The sequence below is a fragment of the Thamnophis sirtalis genome, unplaced genomic scaffold, assembly GCF_051295495.1.
Source record: "Thamnophis sirtalis isolate CommonGarterSnake01/CBP01778 unplaced genomic scaffold, rThaSir2_p1.2 scaffold_4, whole genome shotgun sequence".
Lineage (NCBI taxonomy): Eukaryota > Metazoa > Chordata > Lepidosauria > Squamata > Natricidae > Thamnophis > Thamnophis sirtalis.
The window spans coordinates 136,200,163-136,218,539 of record NW_028261384.1 but is presented as its reverse complement, the minus strand read 5'-3'; the positions used below and the strand labels follow the sequence as shown (position 1 = coordinate 136,218,539).

The 18,377-nt window shown below is 41.7% G+C and overlaps 1 protein-coding gene across 1 annotated transcript; it reads left to right on the top strand.

The window, feature by feature from the left end:
• Positions 1–9,145: 9,145 nt before the first annotated feature.
• On the top strand, positions 9,146–14,838 carry LOC148046820 (vomeronasal type-2 receptor 26-like). The gene is made up of 4 exons (XM_087712103.1): positions 9,146–9,946; positions 11,430–11,657; positions 12,335–12,461; positions 13,196–14,838. Exons 1-4 carry the CDS (start codon positions 9,146–9,148, stop codon positions 14,092–14,094), a joined length of 2,055 nt encoding a protein of 684 aa, XP_087568229.1. The 3' UTR covers positions 14,095–14,838.
• Positions 14,839–18,377: the final 3,539 nt, after the last annotated feature.

The window sequence follows — 18,377 nt, the reverse complement described above, 5'->3', positions numbered from 1 at the left end:
GGTCCAGGAGGACTCCTAAGTTGCGGACCCTATCTGAGGGGTATAAAATTTGACCCCCCAGCCTAAGCGTTGGTACATTAGCCAAATTATTGGGAGGGAAGCACAACAGCCACTCGGTCTTGTCCGGGTTGAGTACCAGTTTGTTAGCGCTCATCCAGTTCTTAACGGCCTCAAGACCCTGGTTCATCACGTCCACCGCTTCATTGAGTTGGCACGGGGCGGACAGATACAGTTGCGTATCGTCCGCATATTGGTGGTATTTTATCCCGTGCCTCCGAATGATCTCGCCCAGCGGTTTCATGTATATGTTAAATAGTAGGGGGGATAAGACCGAACCCTGGGGCACCCCACATGTTAGGGGCCTCAGGGACGATCTCTGCCCCCCGACCAACACCGACTGCGACCTGTCCGAGAGGTAGGAGGAGAACCACTGCAGAACAGTGCCTCCCACTCCCACCTCCCGCAGTCATCGCAGAAGGATACCATGGTCGATGGTATCGAAAGCCGCTGAGAGATCAAGGAGAACCAGGATGGACGCATAGCCTCCATCTCTGGCCCTCCAGAGATCATCGGTCAATGCGACCAAAGCGGTTTCTGTGCTGTAACCAGGTCTGAAGCCAGACTGGAAGGGGTCAAGATAACTAGCTTCCTCCAAGGCCCGTTGAAGCTGGAAGGCCACCACCTTCTCAACAACCTTCCCGATAAAGGGGAGGTTGGAGACAGGACGAAAGTTGTTTAAAATGGCTGGATCCAAAGATGGTTTCTTCAGGAGGGGTCACACCCGACAAACTCCGGAGCAGGGACCCTACGAGGTAACAAAGACTCCCGGATAACAATAGCCACACTGCCACCCCTTCCCTGGGCTCTCGGCTGATGAAGCACCTGAAATCCCTCTGGGCACATCTCTACAAGGGGGACTCCTCCTTCTGTGCCCAGCCAGGTTTCAGTAATACATGCCAGGTCTGCCCTCTCGTCAACAATTAAGTCCCGGACGAGGGGAGCTTTGTGAACAACAGACCTGGCATTTAGCGACAACAGCCTGAGACCAGGGTCCTGACTGCTCGCGCCATCTGGTCTTGGAGTGGGACTCATAGGGCCGGAAGGAGGGATCTCTGTGATGTAGCGAACCCTCCTTCCCCGGTAATGGCTTGCCCTAAAGTCCCCGCCATATCTGCCCCTCCCTGTTATGACCGCAATGCTCTGACCCTCTCCCGTGGCCATAGTCCCCCCGACCACCCCGGTGACCCCCGCAAATCCCGGCAGGTCCTCCGAGTCAATCATACCCAAACTCTCACACAAGCAGTCCTCACGAGTGGTTAAAAAAACACAGATTACAACAATAACAATAATAAAAGTGAGGTCATTCACACCATCCCAGACAATCTCATGCACTCAACATACCAATTTAAAAATTAAAATTTAAAAATTAAAAGTTGCGCCAGTTGGCAAGTCCGTACTAAGCTTGTGATAGTCCAAGGCGTCCTCCACCCTCCCCTAGGGGGGGAGGGGGGGAGAGGTACTCCACTCCTCTCCCTTCCTCTGGCAATTAATTGGCAGGATGGTTAAAGGCCCAGTTCCAGTCCGCTGAAAATACATAGAGGGGGGAGGATGGTGCTTCTCTCCCTCTAGTAGGATTGAAAAGTCCCAGGAGTCTAGATGGTTTAGGGGCCTGCCAAAGATGTTAAGTCCAGACTGCCAAATGTTTAGTAAAAGGCAGAGTCTGAGTGGCTGCAGTAGTGACACTGGAGCAGAGAGAGGTAACACTGATTGAACAGGTGTAGTTCGTTCATGCATATAAAAATCCGTGTAAAAATCCGAGGGCTGCAGTTGCAGTAGTGGCCACTGGGGGGAGTCCAAGCTGCCAGCTCGTTGTCTCTCCGGAGTAATGGCGTCTAATACAAAATGATGACAATAGTGGTGATTAATGCAATACTCCTGGAGTAGTAGCAGCAGTGGATGGCACTGGTCACCACAGGAGGCCTGTCGTTGGGGTCCTTGAGTCCCAGTCTGAGCAGAAAGATGGTCAGGCAACGTGGAGCCTCGTAGGGACAGCGGCAAAAGCGGAAAAAAGCGCCGCGCCAGGAGGGAAGGGGGGGAGTCCACAGGGCTATGGTGGGGGCAAGAAGCCAGTCCCCCAGACCCGATAGACATCTCTCCTGGGCTCCCCACCCCCTCTTCGGGACACACACCAACGCCTCGGCACTGCTCATTTAAAGGGAAAGTCTTCAAAGGGAAAGTCCAACGATTCCCAGGGCAATGAGGCTGAAACCGCCGCCTCTCGTACAAAGCCGTCTCCGCTGCCGCCGCCAGCCAGCTGTTTAAGTAGGTCAGCGAAAGAAACGGGGGAGGTAACGCCGTCCAGGAGCCGCTCAAATGCAGCCCCCTCCTCAAATAGTTACCTCCCTGGAGAGCCCAAACGTCCGTGCTCTGCAGGAACCCCTCTGCTTCCATGTCAGGGGTCCTGGTCATCTGAATTATTTCTTTGCTGTCTTTCGGTAGCCGGAGCGGTAAGACTCGGCAGCCATTCTCATTCTCACGCATGCGTGAGAAAAATAATGGATGAAAATTAATCAACAAAAGAAGCAAAATAGAACTAAAGAGAAATTTCCTAATGGTGAGAGCAATCAGCTAATGGAATAGCTGGCCTTCAGAAGCTTGGTGTGCTTCATCACTGGAAGCTTTGAAAAGGAGACTGGACAACTATTTGTTTGAAATGGTATGGGAGCTCCTGCTTGAGAGGGTGCAGGGAGTTGGACTAGAAGACCTTTCTGTTGTGGACCAGAAGGAGCCCTTGGAGCTGCAAACAGACTCCGACAGCGAGGGGCCTAATGAGTCGGCTCTAGAAGAGGTGGAGGACCCTGGATAGGGTTCCGACTCTGAGCAGGGCGCAGAGAGGCTGGTTGGCCACCAGCAGGCTCCTGAGGCATGGAGCAGTGGTGAGAGCCGAAGGGAGTGTGCTCCTGACATCACGCCTTGGAGTAGTGATGAGGAGACAAGGGAGGTGGTCCTGGATGCCCGGCAACGCCGGGCAGATCGACATAGAGAGCAGCTCCGCAGTTACAAAAGATAATTGGACCCAGGTGATTGTAATTAGGCTCCTCTCAAGATTGTATTTAAAGAGAGACTGGGAGGAGCCTGGTTTTGCAGGATGCAATGTCATTCCTAACACTGGAGAAGCTGTTTTCTGTTGAAGTCTGAGTTGCTGCCAAGGTTCTTATCTGTTTGTTATGCTTGGCTTTCAGCCAACAAAGTTTTGGTTTCTTGCTAATAAAGTGCTGTGAAATTCCAGTTAAGCTTGTCTCGGCATTCGTTACTGGACGGAGGAAGGGGTCAGAGCACCTTTCCAACTCTATTATTTTATGCTCTTTGTATTCTCTCTTCTGTCTCATCCTTTATTCAAAACAACCATAATAAAGAGTGAGTAGATTTGACTAGCAATTAGAAGTCTGCCTTTTGTCAAGGTAATCAAATTTGATAGAGCAGGGGTATCAAACTCAATGTCATTGAGAGCCGCATCAGGGTTGAGTTTGACTTTGGAGGGGGGGATCGGATGGGTGTGGCCAACATGGCCAATTTGACATTGATGTATGTCAGAGGCACCTGTGGTGCAGGGGTGGGTTCCAGAAAGTAGTCTAGCCCGATGCTATTAGCACAAGTATTGGGGTGCTCTCCTCCCAAGTAGTCGCATCAGTCTGCACTGTTTTTGCCTTCTCTCCACTCTCCATGCTTGAGGATCAGGAGGGCGTGGTCCTTGCTCATCGGCCGAGCTCTGTCTCTTTTGTTCACTGCTTAGCCTCTCTTGGTTATCCTGCCCCCCTTCCTCCAAGCTTGAATGTCCCTGGCCTGACTCAGACTCCTCCTCCGCATTTTCATTTGAAGCATCTCCATCAGCTTCAGTTCTGGCTCATCTTCTTCCAAGGATTCAGGCTCAGGGGTGGGTTCATGCCAGTTCCAACCTCTTCTATAGAAGAGGTTCCACAAATCTACAGTGCCATTTAGAACCAGTTCCAGCTCCCTTCCCCTGTCCATCCGCACATCATCAAGATGAAGAGCGAGAGGAGGAATTCTGGGAATTGAAGTCCACAAGCCTTAAAACTGTCAAGTTTGAACACCCCTGGAGTTTTCCCCCTAAAGGGTTAGGGGTGCAAGGGTCTTGTAACCTGACAGCTTTAAGACTTGTGTGCTTCAAATGCCAGAGTTTCTGAGCCAACATTTTGGTTGTTAAGCAAGAGTGTTGTTAAGTGAGTTTCATCACATTTTACAAGTTGGCCACACCCACCTAGTCACATGACTACCAAGCCACTCCCACTCAAGTCACAAGGCTGGCAAGCTTCTCCCACCCGGTCACATGGCTGGCAAGCAATTCCCACAAAGCAGGCCACGCCTACAGAAGAGGTTCTAAAAATTTTTGAAACCCACCTCTGTTCAGGCTCCAATGGGAGCATGACAGATCTATACATATTTTATCTTGTAAAAAATTGGTTGAAAATAAATCTGGTATCTTGAAAAAAAACATTATTTTTATTTCTATGTTTTCAACAATTAAATATATATTCTATTGCAAGTGTTCCATAGGCTACGTTTAATAGCATTGCTCATTTAAAAAAAAATAGCTGATCAAAACAAAAATAATTATCTCATAGGGGAATCACATGTATTTTCTTATCTAAGCCTGAATATAAAAATAAGGCTGCAGAAAAGGGTATTTAAATTCAATAACAATCAAGGTAGTTGTTTGGCTATAAAGTAAGTCTTGAACCACTGGGAGATTGGCCCAAGGTATGACAAACTGTCAGATTAATTCCTTCAAGATTCTACGCTCTGTTCTCTTCTGCCAGAATATCTGTGCAAATCCTGGCAGTATCCAAGAAACAAATTTGCACCCACTTGGAACTTCAAATAGAAAATGATAGATTTTGTAATCAATTGCATTCTCAAATACAATCGTTAGATGAAGTATTGGATTATCTGTACTTTCCGACTGGTACGATGGAAGTCAAAACATCTGCACAATAACAAAAGCATCAAGATGTTTCTCCTGATGTTTTTGGTGCATAAAGTAGGTACTTTGAGCTGCCCTGCAAGTGATGCTTTCCTTGTTCCACATGAGTGGTATCAGCCTGGAGACCTCATCATTGGTGGGATGGCATCTCATCTCCTTTACCACTTTGTTGAAAGTAAATTTAATGAAAACCCTGCCATAATACCTTATGGAATACCAGTGTAAGATTTTTTTTCTATCTGTTCTTAACCAGATCTCCAAAAGCCCCTTATATAAATAAACCCTATTTGTGCATAAATACTGCATATAATTCTTTTGATGTAATCTATGCTTTCTGTGGGGATGTGGTGGCTCAGTGGCTAAGACACTGAGCTAGTTGAACTGAAAGGTCGGCAGTTTGGCTGTTCAAATCCCTAGCGCCCCATAATGGAATGAGCTCCCGTTACTTGTCCCAGCTTCTGCCAACCTAGCAGTTCGAAAGCATGTACAAAATGCAAGTAGAAAAACAGGAACCACTTTTGGTGGGAAGGTAACAGTGTTTTGTGCACCTTTGGTGTTTAGTCATGCCGGCCACATGACCACAGAGACGTCTTCGGACAGTGCTGGCTCTTTGGCTTTGAAACAGAGATGAGCACCACCCCCTAGAGTCAGGAATGACTAGCACATATATGAGAGGGGAACATTTACCATTACCTTTTATGTTTTCTGTGTCTTTCAAATGCATCTGGTTGTGGCAGAAGAAAGACTCTTCTTTATGTTATTTTGAAGTCTTTTGCATGAAATGTACAAAGCTTCAGATCAAGAAGTCTCTTATTGGACATATATTGAGGTCAGTGGTGGGATTCAAATAATTTAGCAACCGGTTCTCTGCCCTAATGACTATCTGGGTAGATTGGGTTCAGTGGCCATGTGACTGAGTGGGCTTGTCCAACTCAAGGTTACTCAGGGCGATGGGCGCTTCGCCTTAGCTGTTACAATGTAATAAAGGTTAACTGGAGAGACAATTTCTGTAAGCAGGGCAACAAAGATGAGGCTAGAAACAACACTAGAATGTTTCCTTCCTGCCTTCCTTACAGGATTAGCCCTGTAAAGTGGAAAAAACAAAAGGAGATTTCTTCCAACAATCGGTTCTCTGAACTGCTTAGAAAGTTATAAACCGGTTTTCCCAAATAGGTGCGAACTGGCTGAATCCCACCACTGATTGAGGTTAAAGTGATTTTTTAAAAAGGGTTGGCATTATCAAATATAGAAAATATACATAGAGTAAATGAGTAGTACACATGCTGAAAGTATTCCTATAAAACCTTGTGAAAATCCAATAGAAAATAAACATAGTACCACTTGCATTTGTTGCAGCATATGTTTGTTGCACATCATGGAAACATAGTGTACAAATTACCAATAAAGGACAATATTTTAGTTCAGGGTCTTTGGTGACATTGGTTGTTTTTCATTTCAAGACATTTCATTATTCAATAGCAATAGCAGTAGACTTATATACCGCTTCATAGGGCTTTCAGCCCTCTCTAAGCGGTTTACAGAGAGTCAGCATATTGCCCCCAACAATCTGGGTCCTCATTTTACCCACCTCGGAAGGATGGAAGGCTGAGTCAACCTTGAGCCGGTGAGATTTGAACCGCTGAACTGCTGATCTAGCAGTAGCCTGCAGTGCTGCATTTAACCACTGCGCCACCTTGGCTCATTCCAACTTAACACCAGGTGATGTTATCTATTCAAACTAGATAACATCACCTGGTGTTAAGTTGGAATGAGTGGTTCGAAAGCATGTACAAAATGCAAGTAGAAAAACAGGAACCTTGGTGGGAAGGTAACAGTGTTTTGTGCACCTTTGGTGTTTAGTCATGCCGGCCACATGACCACAGAGAAGTCTTCGGACAGTGCTGGCTCTTTGGCTTTGAAACAGAGATGAGTGGTGATGAAATGCCTACAAGAAAGGAAACAAGCTCAGAGAATATCAAGAACACCTCTGTAGAAATTTCAGAAAAGCTACTAACTTTCTATTACCATCAGAGAAAGAAATGTTTTTTTATTGATATAGAGAAGATGCCACCTTATGAGAATTGTCATCTTATATTTTCACCTGGAATAATTTAATTATTTGCAGTGCAACGACCAAATTTCATCAACATGTCCTCGCCTTGGCTTTTGCTGTGAAGGAGATCAATGAGGACTCCCAGATCTTATCTAACATCACTCTTGGGTTCCACATCTATGACAGTTACCTCGATGCAAGGATGACCTATCGCACCACCCTGGACCTGCTTTTCAAATCCCAAGAATTTGTCCCTAACTACAAATGTGAAAACCAGAAGAATCTCATGGCTATCATTGGGGGATTGGATTTTGACACATCATCTCACATAGCTGAAATTATAGGATTCTTCAAGATTCCACAAGTAATGTGATGGGATTGTGGGAAATTGAATTGAATTGAATTGAATTGAATTGATTTTATTTGTAGGCCGCCCTTTTCCCTGAGGGGACTCAGGGCGGCTCACAGAAACCAGGGAGGGGGGAATACAGCACTAAGACGACAACACATAATAAAATAATAAGCAACATGCATACAACATTCGGGCGGGGTAATGGTCCTTATCCCCAGGCCTGACGGGTGAGCCAGTTCTTCAAGGCTGTGCGGAAGGCCTGGACGGTGGAGAGGGTACGAATCTCTACGGGGAGCTCGTTCCAAAGGGTCGGGGCCGCTGCTGAGAAGGCCCTCCTCCTTGTGGTTGCCAGCCGACACTGGCTGGCCGATGGAATGCGGAGGAGGCCTAACCTATGAGATCTTATAGGTCGTAGGGAGGTAATTGGCAGAAGGCGGTCTAAAAAAGTATATATTTTATTGTTATGAAATATTTAATGAGCATCAAATAATAGGGTTGGATTTGTGCTAAGGTATTGTCAGGTCTATTACTTAGCATTTTTTTTCTGAAACTACAATGCCAAACACAGGGTATCCAGAGTCCTTCCATAGTTGAGTGAAGTATACTATTTGAATCTATTAATCTCTTAGAGGGATGTGGTGGCTCAGTGGCTAAGACACTGAAGTTGTCGATCAGCAAGGTCAGCATTCGGGTGTTTGAATCTGTAGTGCCGCGTAAAAGAGTGAACTCCCTTATCCCAGCTTCTGCCAATCTAGCAGTTCAAAAACATGTAAAACATGCAAGTAGAAAAATAGGTGCCACCTTTGGTGGAAAGTAACAGTGCTCCATGTGCCTTCAGCACAGTTTAGCCATGCCAGCCACATGACCATGGAGACATCTTTGGACAGCGCTGGCTCCTCAGCTTTGAAACGGAGATGAGCACCACCACCCCATAGAGTTGGGAATGACTAGCACATATATGCTAGGGGAACCCTTTATTGATCTCTTATATGTAATAATATGTAGTACTTGGATGTAATTCCAAGTAATTAATTTCTATAACACCAATAGCAGAACAGGTATGTATATGTGGTAAAGGAGAAGTTGAAGATATCTCACGTGTTTTATTGTACTGTGAGTTATACAGAGTTTATAGGGCAGCATATATTCTCCCCTTACTAGAGATATTGTCAGGGAGCGCAGACAATTTTTATGTAGGCTTTCTCCTCCGGGACTCAAACCCATCTACCATGCATGCAGTGGCAAAATTCTGTGTTGCTGCAATGGCCACAAGGAAAAAAAATGGTTACAGAATTATAGCTGTCAACGTGTACCAATTTTTTGGAGATATTTCTAATAATTTTTGGAACATTATATTTACTTACATACTTATCGGCTTTTCACCCTCGTAAACTAGGGAGTGAGTGACCCAAACAGTTTGAGAACATGTATTTTCTTAACAGGGATGTTATTATCCACTAATAATGTCAGTACTTTTTATTAATATATTGTAAAAAGTGATGTCTATTACTGGTCTCTGGCTGTAATAAAGATATATTCTTCTATTCTTTTCTATAGTAATATTTAGAAGAATTCTAGAGAAAAATGTTGCTTGAGTGTATTTCATAAGAAATCTAGATAAGAAGCAATAGTTCTATTTAACATTTCAAGAGAATCCTATTCCACTTTCTTATAGCTGGCATATGGCTCGGTAGCTAAAAAGGAATTTGAAGCAAGTAGACTCTCTTCACTTTATTCCATGGTCCCCAAAGAGGACCATCAGTATACTGGGATTATCCAGCTGCTTCGTCATTTCAGGTGGACGTGGATTGGGATTTTCTCTGTTGATAACCACAATGGAGAAAATTTCTTGCAGAAAATGCAGCCCTTGCTTTCCCAGAATGGAATATGCTCAGCGTTCATAGAAAGGATGTCACAACAAACCCATGTGGACGACCACCTAGAAATTTATCAAACGATCTCCATGATTTCCATTAATATGATGAATAGCAAAACCAATGCATTTCTTGTCTACGGAGAATCCTGGGCCATTACGTGGCTAAGATTTATTCCATTTGTAGTCGATCCTGAAAGCAAGGAAATTGCATTGTTTAGAAAGGTGTGGATCATGACTGCACAGATTGATTTCATATTATCAGGATTTCAAGTACTGTGGGATCTCCAGATGTTCCATGGAGCTCTTTCCTTCACTGTTCATTCAACAGCAGTTGCAGGTTACAAGGAATTTCTTCAGAGTGTAAATCCTCTTTCCGTCTCTGGAGATGGGTTTCTACAGGATGTTTGGGAACAATCATTTGATTGTTCATTTCCAAAATCAGAATTGCAAGAATTGCATGATAAGCAGTGCAGTGGGCAGAAGAAGCTAGAAGATCTTCCTGCACCTTTGTTTGAAATAGAAATGACTGGCCAAAGCTACAGTGTCTACAATGCTGTTTATGCTGTGGCTCATGCTTTGCAGGCTCTATACACACTATATTTCAATAGAAAAAGAACTATGATTCATAAGAAAACTGACTATCCATATCTCCAGGCTTGGCAGGTATTCCCTTTGCATGAGATACTTCTTTAATTTCAATGAGAAGTTTGATGTAGAATTATTTTGTGAACCCACTGTGGAATGTCTTAACATTTTCCATATGTGGAATCAAGTTAAATATGAGAAATAACCTAGAAATAAAAAGAAATTTCCTGACAGAATAATTAAATAATAGAAAAAACTTGCCTTTACCAAGTGGTTAGATAGTGGCTTGTTTAAAATGTATAAGGTTTCCTCCTTCATTTCGCGAAATAAACTACATAAAAAGTAGTTTATTTTGAGACTTAGCTTTCCTGACTTAATTTTTGCAAGTTTGAACTATTTGCTGATATTCTGCCTTGGTTATTTGCCTCCCATCAACTTTTTATATTTGTCCTTTTCCTCCTTCATTTTATCAGAGATTACTTTGTACACCCATGCAGATTTCTTTTGAGATTTCTTATTTTTCATCTGCATTGGAATTGTGCTAGAGTGGGCTTTTATAATGTCACTTTTCAACTTTTCCCAAGCTTCTTGGGTTGTTTTTTCACCTTTTGAATTCCAATCCATGGAATCTCTTACAAGCTCTCTCCAAGTATATTGAAATCAGCTGTCTTGAAGTTCAAGATTCTAGTTTGTCTGTGTTATATTGCTTTTATTTGCATAATGTTAAACTCCAGTGTTGTGTGATCACTCACACATAACATTCCTATAACTTGAACATCTTCTTTCATTTCATCTTTGTTAGTGATAATTAAGCCCAGTGTGCCTGACCCTCTAGTTCCCTTCTCTATCTTTTATCATGTTTAGGTATCAGTATCGAGGGAAACACCACAGCTTGTACAATAAGAAATATTTAAAATGATAATTTAGGTTACTTTTCATTGCCTTGTCCAAAAATAATGTCCAAATACTTCTTTCTGGCTCGTGAATTTGTCAGGATTGAGAAGCTGAGCATTCTGTCCTTATCAGAATCGAAGAGGAATGAATTAGGAGATGTTTATTTTCAGAAGTGGTGTGTTCTCTCCCTCATCTCTGTCTCTCATCTCTCTCTCTCTTTCTTTCTCTCTCTCTCCCCATCCCCCCCTCCCTCTCCCTCATAATGTTCATCTCACATCTATTGAAGAAGGAGTCTCAAATTTTCAAATCTGGCTAAAGGAAATTTATCATATTTAAGATTATCAAATACATTTATACCACTGAGGGAAGATCAAATATGTTCTATGTTTCATTATTGTTTAAATTATTGAAGGAAGTTGGTTAATCGTAATAGTCTACTTTCATTCAGCGTTGGTTCATTCTTATCTTTATCCATAAAATAATATCAAGTTAATAATAGAGCAGCTATCTACATTTCTATGAAACATCAATTATCAAATTTCTTAGTGTACATATTTAATAATTGAAATAGGAATGGCAAGAATGTGTCAATGAAAATTGAATACAGTGTCCACCTCTCTACTATGTTGTATTCAACTCCCTTTCTCTTTCATTTGTTTTCAAGTAGCTCCATTCATTTCTTCAAGGCATTTCTTTTAACAATTCAGCTGGGGAGAGAGTGTTCCTGAATGAGAAAGGGGAAGCAACTGATGGATTCGACATCACCAACTTGATCACTTTTCCAAACAGATCCTTTCAGAGAGTCATAGTTGGAAAGATGGATCTCCAATCTCCAAAAGGAAAGGAATTATTCATGGATGAAGAGGTGATTGTCTGGCACCCAGCTTTTAACCAGGTATCAAATTACTGAATGGGCTATGATTAAACCATTATGATCTGATATTGAATGCAGTCTGTTTGGAAATCTGACTTCTGTTTTTTTTTAAATAAACACTAGTATACTCTTTTCAAAAGTTTCTGAAGATCAAACATTTGTAAAATTGGAAAAATGGCATTACAATACAAAAACATGCTTGTATATTTCATTTCATGAGCCAAGGTGGCGCAGTGGTTAAAATGCAGCACTGCAGGCTACTGCTAGATCAGCAGGTCAGCGGTTCAAATCTCACCGGCTCAGGGTTGACTCAGCCTTCCATCCTTCCGAGGTGGGTAAAATGAGGACCCAGATTGTTGGGGGCAATATGCTGACTCTCTGTAAACCGCTTAGAGAGGCCTGAAAGGCCTATGAAGCGGTATATAAGTCTACTGCTATTGCTATTGCTATTTGTATTTCCATTTATCATCACAAGAGTGGCCATGTTTCCATGACATTGTTACCCTGTTAAATTATTTAATCACCTTGCCCTTCAAACAGGACATTTTGTACATCATTGTAATTTCTACAACTTTTAAAATTGTTGATAAATTCAATATTTTTGGGGGGGAATCAAAAATATTTTCTCTCATAAAGGAGAACAATTACAAACTACTTAAAGTATCTCTGTTTTCAGAACCTTTTATGATTATCACCAGGTTCATCCGCTTTCTCGATGCAATGACCCCTGTTTCCCTGGATCCTGGAAGAAAGGGATTGAGGGAAATGAGTTCTGCTGCTATGACTGTGTTCCATGCCCTGAAGGGAAGATTTCAAACCAAAATGGTAGGTTAGGAATTCTACCAATTTTTATTAGACTTAAGCAAACTTTAATTGTTGTGGCCCACCAGTAGACAGCAAAGCTGGCAGCAGATTCTGATAGTGAGGAGGTTGGGAAGAAACATGGGCCAGTCCTGGAGTCTGGGAAAGGCTCGGAGGAGGACTCTGCATTGGAGGCAGAGAGGGGACCAAGATTGTCTGGTAGTTATTTGCTGCCTCTGGAGCCTCCAGAGTCTGACATCAGCGAGGTAGAAGAACAGCAGAAGCCTGTTACCAGTGTGCACATACACAGAACTGCCAGAAAGCAAGAACAATTAAGAAAACAGTGTCAAATTGGGGGTAAGGCTCGGAGATGATCGCCCCCTCCTATAAGTCATAAAAGAGGAGCGAACCAGATGTGAGCTTCTGCAGGAAGCAATTAGTTCATCTGGTTGCTTCAAGATTTGAAAAGTTCTGTTTGACTCTGTGCTCTGCATTTGGCAAATAGGTCTCTGGCAGAATTCCCAGGGAGATAAGGTGGGTGTTTATCAGCATTCTCCTAAAAGACTGTGGCAACTCGAGCAGACATCTGTCGGAACCTTCACAGACTGTTTGTGAAGCCTTGCAGACTGTTAATGACCACAATTTACAGCTAAATAAATAAATAAATAAACAAACAAGCAAGCAAGCAAATAAATAAATAAAATTATTTTCAAAAGTTTGGAATGTCTAGGTGATAAATTCCTTGATTTTCCTTTCAGATATGGACGACTGTTTGCAATGTTCAGAAGATCATTATCCAAATAAAGAAAAGAAAGGATGTATCCCAAAACTCGTGGTGTATCTAACCATTCAAGAAACTTTAGGAATTGGTTTGACTTCAGCAGCTCTTTCTTTCTTCTTCTTGACTTCTTGGGTACTTGGAACCTTTATTAAGCACAGGGATACTCCCATTGTGAGAGCCAACAACAGGTCCCTCACATACACCTTGCTGGTCTCTCTCCAGCTCTGTTTTCTCTCCTCTTTGTTGTTCCTCAGCCAACCTAGCAAAGTGACCTGCCTTCTCCGTCAAACAATGTTTGGCATCACCTTCTCAGTGGCCATTTCTAGTGTCCTGGCCAAAACCATCACTGTGGTTGTGGCTTTCATGGCCACTAAACCAGGATCTCAGATGAGGAAATGGGTGGGGAAAAGATTGGCTCTTTCTAATGTACTTTCCTGTTCTATCATCCAAGCATGTATTTGTATTCTTTGGTTGTCAGCATCTCCCCCATTTCCTGAGTTGGACATGAATTCACAGCCCCAAGAAATGATTTTGCAGTGCAATGAAGGTTCAGCTTCCTTCTTCTACTGTGTCTTGGGCTACATGGGTATCTTGGCCATTGCCAGTTTTATTGTGGCTTTTCTTGCCCGTAAATTACCTGACAGCTTTAATGAAGCCAAATTCATCACATTCAGCATGTTGGCCTTTTGCAGTGTGTGGATCTCCTTCTTTCCAGCCTATCTGAGCACAAAGGGAAAAGCCATGGTGGCTGTGGAGGTCTTCTCCATCTTGGCCTCCAGCGCTGCATTACTGGGATGCATATTCCTGCCCAAATGCTACATCATGGTTTTCCGACCTGACCTAAACCACAGAGAACAACTCATAAAGAGGAATTAGTAACCTATGTGTACATCTGAACTAAGTGTATTTTTTCTTTATATGTCATGCACTATGTGGGTATGAGGGTATATGCATAATTTTGTATTTATTTATTTATTTTTTCATGTTTATGTAGTATATATAGGAGGTGGTGACCCTTTGAGAACAGTAGGGCAAAATTTTATGTTAATGTATGATGATTAGTGTACATTCAAAGTGATAATAAAGTTGTTCTAAATTGCTACATCTTCACCATTTCCCAAGATTCTTTAACCTAATCCTTTCCCCATTTCAACACTCATTTTGAACTTGACATTGATAAACTAGGTGTCTTGGTACCTGTTAGGAAATTTCAGATATTTTCAATGTTTGCAGAGACATTTTCATGGTTTTCATACTTTCAAGTCATAAAGCACTTAAATATAGTAAAAAGCTAATTACCATTTTATGAATATATATTTAACATCGTATTATAGGATATCCATTTTAGATTTGTTAGGCTTCTTCAAAATGAAAAGTTATTGAGTTTAGTTATCTGGCATCTCTCCAAACGAGATAAGGTTCATGTTGGTAAATATTCCTCAGAAAGATTGTTTGCTACGCCTTTTTGACTAGGAATGAAAGCAATTCACAGTCATGTAAATAAAAGGATTTTTTTCAAGGACCAAGACTCTGCTTTTTGGTTCTTAAGGAAGCCTGGGTCACAACAATCTCATAACAAACTGCATTTTACAATAGACTTTAATGCTGGATTATAACCATTTGCTCTTTATCCATAAATCTGTTTTTATTGCAAGCTGTTTTCAGATTTCAATAATATGGAAAACATTGATGAAATAAAATTTAATGTATTTTTCCTTCTGCTACATCCTTTATTCAAGGTTATGCTGACCAAAGATCATATAAAGTGTGATTTGAATTGGTTTGGAATTAGAAGTCTGACATTTTTTCAATAAAAGCAAAGGTGAAATCCAGTGCAAATCATAGGGAAAAATGCATATCCTTCAATGATAGAGGGAGGAACAATAAAGATGAAAATATCTGAGGTTGGGATATTGTGAGTTTCCCCCTACATGGAGATCATTGATAAGTACCACAATATTTGGAGTATAACACGCATCGGAATGTAAGATGCATCAGAGTATAAGGCACACCAAGATTTTGAAGAGGTATTTTTTTTTAAAAAAAGATTTTCCACTCTGCAGGCCTCCCATTTTTGGTGAAAATGTTGACATGCAGAGAGTTTAGAGGCATGCAAAATGCTCCTGGGGGCTGGGGGGGGGGACAAAAATGAGCAAACATTACCCATTTTTTATGAAAACAGGCCCATTTGTGCCAAAAACAGGGAATGCATAGCCTTTAAAAGGCTTGTAGAGTGCTCCTGGGGGCTGGCAGGGCACAACTGGCAGGGCACAACTGAGCAGAATCTGGCCCATTTTTCACTTATTTGCACCCTCCCCAGCCCCCAGGAGCACTTTGCAGGCCTCCCAAACCTTCTGCACATCCATTTTTGGGGTTTTGAGAAGCCAAAAATGCTGTATTCAGTGTATAAGATACACCCATATTTTCTCCCTCTTTTGGGGGAAAGAAAGTGTGCCTTATACTCCAAAAAATACAGTATATAGATAGGAAGGTAGGAATGGAGAAAGAGAAAGAGATGGACAGATAGAGAGGTGGGATGTTTATGGACCTTCTTCCATAAAATGAATCACTGCAGTTGTTAGATGAGTAACTTTGAAGGTTAAGCCCATTTGCTTGACAGAAGATCCCAAAAGGAGATCATGTGATCCTGGGACAATGCAACCATCGTAAATATGAGTCAGTTGCCAAGTGTCTTATTTTTAATCACCATATGGATGCTGCAATTGTCATGAGAGTGAAAAATGGCCATCAGTTACCTTTTTCAGTCCTGTTGTAGCTCTTTGCTGCCCACCACAAGTTCTCACTCCCTGCATTTATAACACAGCAAAACAGAGCTCTGGCTTCTACTATTAAGCTGGTGATCTGAAGATAGATGTTGCAAGGAAATGTTAGGCTACAGTTCCTCTTTTCTCCTTCATAAGCTTTATGACATACTGGAGATATTTACTGTGAATTCACACTTGGTGCATTCCAGTTTGTGAGGTTTTTTTCAATACTTTTCTGTTCAGAAATGAAAGTAATGAAATGTGATGCTGTAAACTAGGGATGGGAGAGGAGGAGGAGGGAGGAAGAGAAGAAGAAGAGGAGGAGAGGAGGAGAAGGAGGAAGGAGGATGAGAAGAGGAAGAAGAATAGGAGGAGGGGAGGAGGAGGAGGAAAGAAGGAGGAGGAGGAAGGAGGAGGAAAAGAGGAAGAAGAAGAGGAGGAGATTAGGAGGAGGAAGAGGAGAAGAGGAAGAAGAGCAGGAGGAGGAGAGGAGGACCAGGAGGAGAGGAGAAGGGGTTCAGAGCGTTGGAACACGCCAGTTAGGTATTCTACCAATTTTCATTAGACTTTAAGCAAAATTAAATATACAATTTTGGGATGGACAAAATTAGTAAAGCAATTTTTTATAATTCGGCATGCCTAGATGACCAATGATTTTTCTTCGAGATATGGATGACTGTTTTGAATGTTCAGAAGATCACTATCCAAATAAAGAAAAGAAAGGATGTCTCCCAAAACTGGTGGTCTTTCCAACTTTTGAAGAAATCCTATTAATTGGTTTAACTTCAGCAGCTCTTTCTTTCTTCTTCTTGACCTCTTGGGTACTGGGAACTTTTATTAAGCCCAGGGATACTCCCATTGTCAAAGCCAACAATCGGTCACTCACAAACACCCTCCTTGTCTCTCTTCTGTTCTATTTTCTCTCCTCTTCTTCCTTAGCCAACCTGGCAAAGTGACCTGCCTTCTCCGACAAGCAATGTTTGGCATCACATTCTCAGTCGCCATTTCTGGTGCACTGGCCAAAACCATCACTGTGGTTGTTGCCTTCATGGCCACTAAACCAGGATCTCAGATGAGGAAATGGGTGGGGAAAAGATTGGCTTTTTCTACTGTCCTTTTTTGTTCTTTCTTCCAGATATGTATTTGTACTTTTTTAGTTGTCAACATCTCCCCCCTGAGTTAGCTGTGGAGGTCTTCTCCATCTTGGCCTCCAGTGCTGCATTATTGGGATGCATATTTCTCCCAAAATACTACATCATTGTTTTGCAGCCTGAGCTAAATCACAAAGAACAACTCATAAAGAGGAATTAGTATTCCATGTGATATTGTTGGTTGAGAGAATTCATGAAAAAAGGAATAGAAAAACAGTTTGCTATTTACAGGAAATATATAGAAAACTAAAGAAATATTGCTGTAGAATATTTTTATTATCAAAAATCATTATTACTATTCATTGCAAAATAAATGTTCATTTTGCTTTCCAAGATTCCTCAATCTAATCCTTTCTCCCTTTCAACACACCTGTTAAATTTGACTTTCTTAATGTAGCTTTTTAGTTGCTATTAGTGTATTTCAAGTATTGTTTTAAGCTATATCCAATGTTTGCAGAGACATTTTCATGGTTTTTATATTTTCAATTCATAAAGCACTACAAAAATGTAGTAAAGGGCTGAATAACATTTGATCTGTATGTATTTAGGATATCAGTTTTTGTTTTTTTAGGCTTCAATATAAAAGGTATTGAGCTTGTGAATCTTGTACACTTGACAGCATTTAAAAATGCTTTTATGTTGGATAATAACTATTCACTCTCTATCCATAAACCTATATTTCCATTGCAATCTCTTTTCAAGTATTAGTAGTATGGGACATTTATTGAAATGATGTAAAATGTATCTTTCCTTCCTTCCTCCCTCCCTCTCGCCCACCATCCCTCCCATCCTTTATTCAAAGTGTATGCTTACCAGTGATCATAATAAAGACTGTTTAATTTGGCTTAAAGTAAAAAGTCTGGCATTTTAAAAGAAAACCAAAGATGAAATTCAGTCCAAATCCTCTAAAAATATGCAGACACCATCCCCACCCACCTCCACTAACAGAAGGAGAAACTACAAGGTCAAAATACCTGGAGAAAACTTTTGAGTGTTCTACTAGATGGAGATGATAGATAGGAATATAGGTGTGAAGGTAGATATGTAGATAGAGTACATAAGTAGGTAACTAGGTAGGTAGGTAGATTAAAAGAAAGAAAGATAGATAGATAGATAGATAGATAGATAGATAGATAGATAGATAGATAGATAGATAGATAGATAGATAGATAGATAGATAGATAGATATGGATAGGTAGATAGGTTAATAGATAGATGGATGGATGGATGGATGGACGGACGG

Coding starts and splice junctions, on each gene's coding strand:
- LOC148046820 (XM_087712103.1), top strand. CDS start 9,146: ATGGTCCCCAAAGAGGACCATCAGTATACTGGGATTATCCAGCTGCTT. Junction 9,947..11,429: donor CATATCTCCAGGCTTGGCAG/GTATTCCCTTTG, acceptor GTTTTCAAGTAG/CTCCATTCATTTCTTCAAGG. Junction 12,462..13,195: donor GAAGATTTCAAACCAAAATG/GTAGGTTAGGAA, acceptor TTTTCCTTTCAG/ATATGGACGACTGTTTGCAA.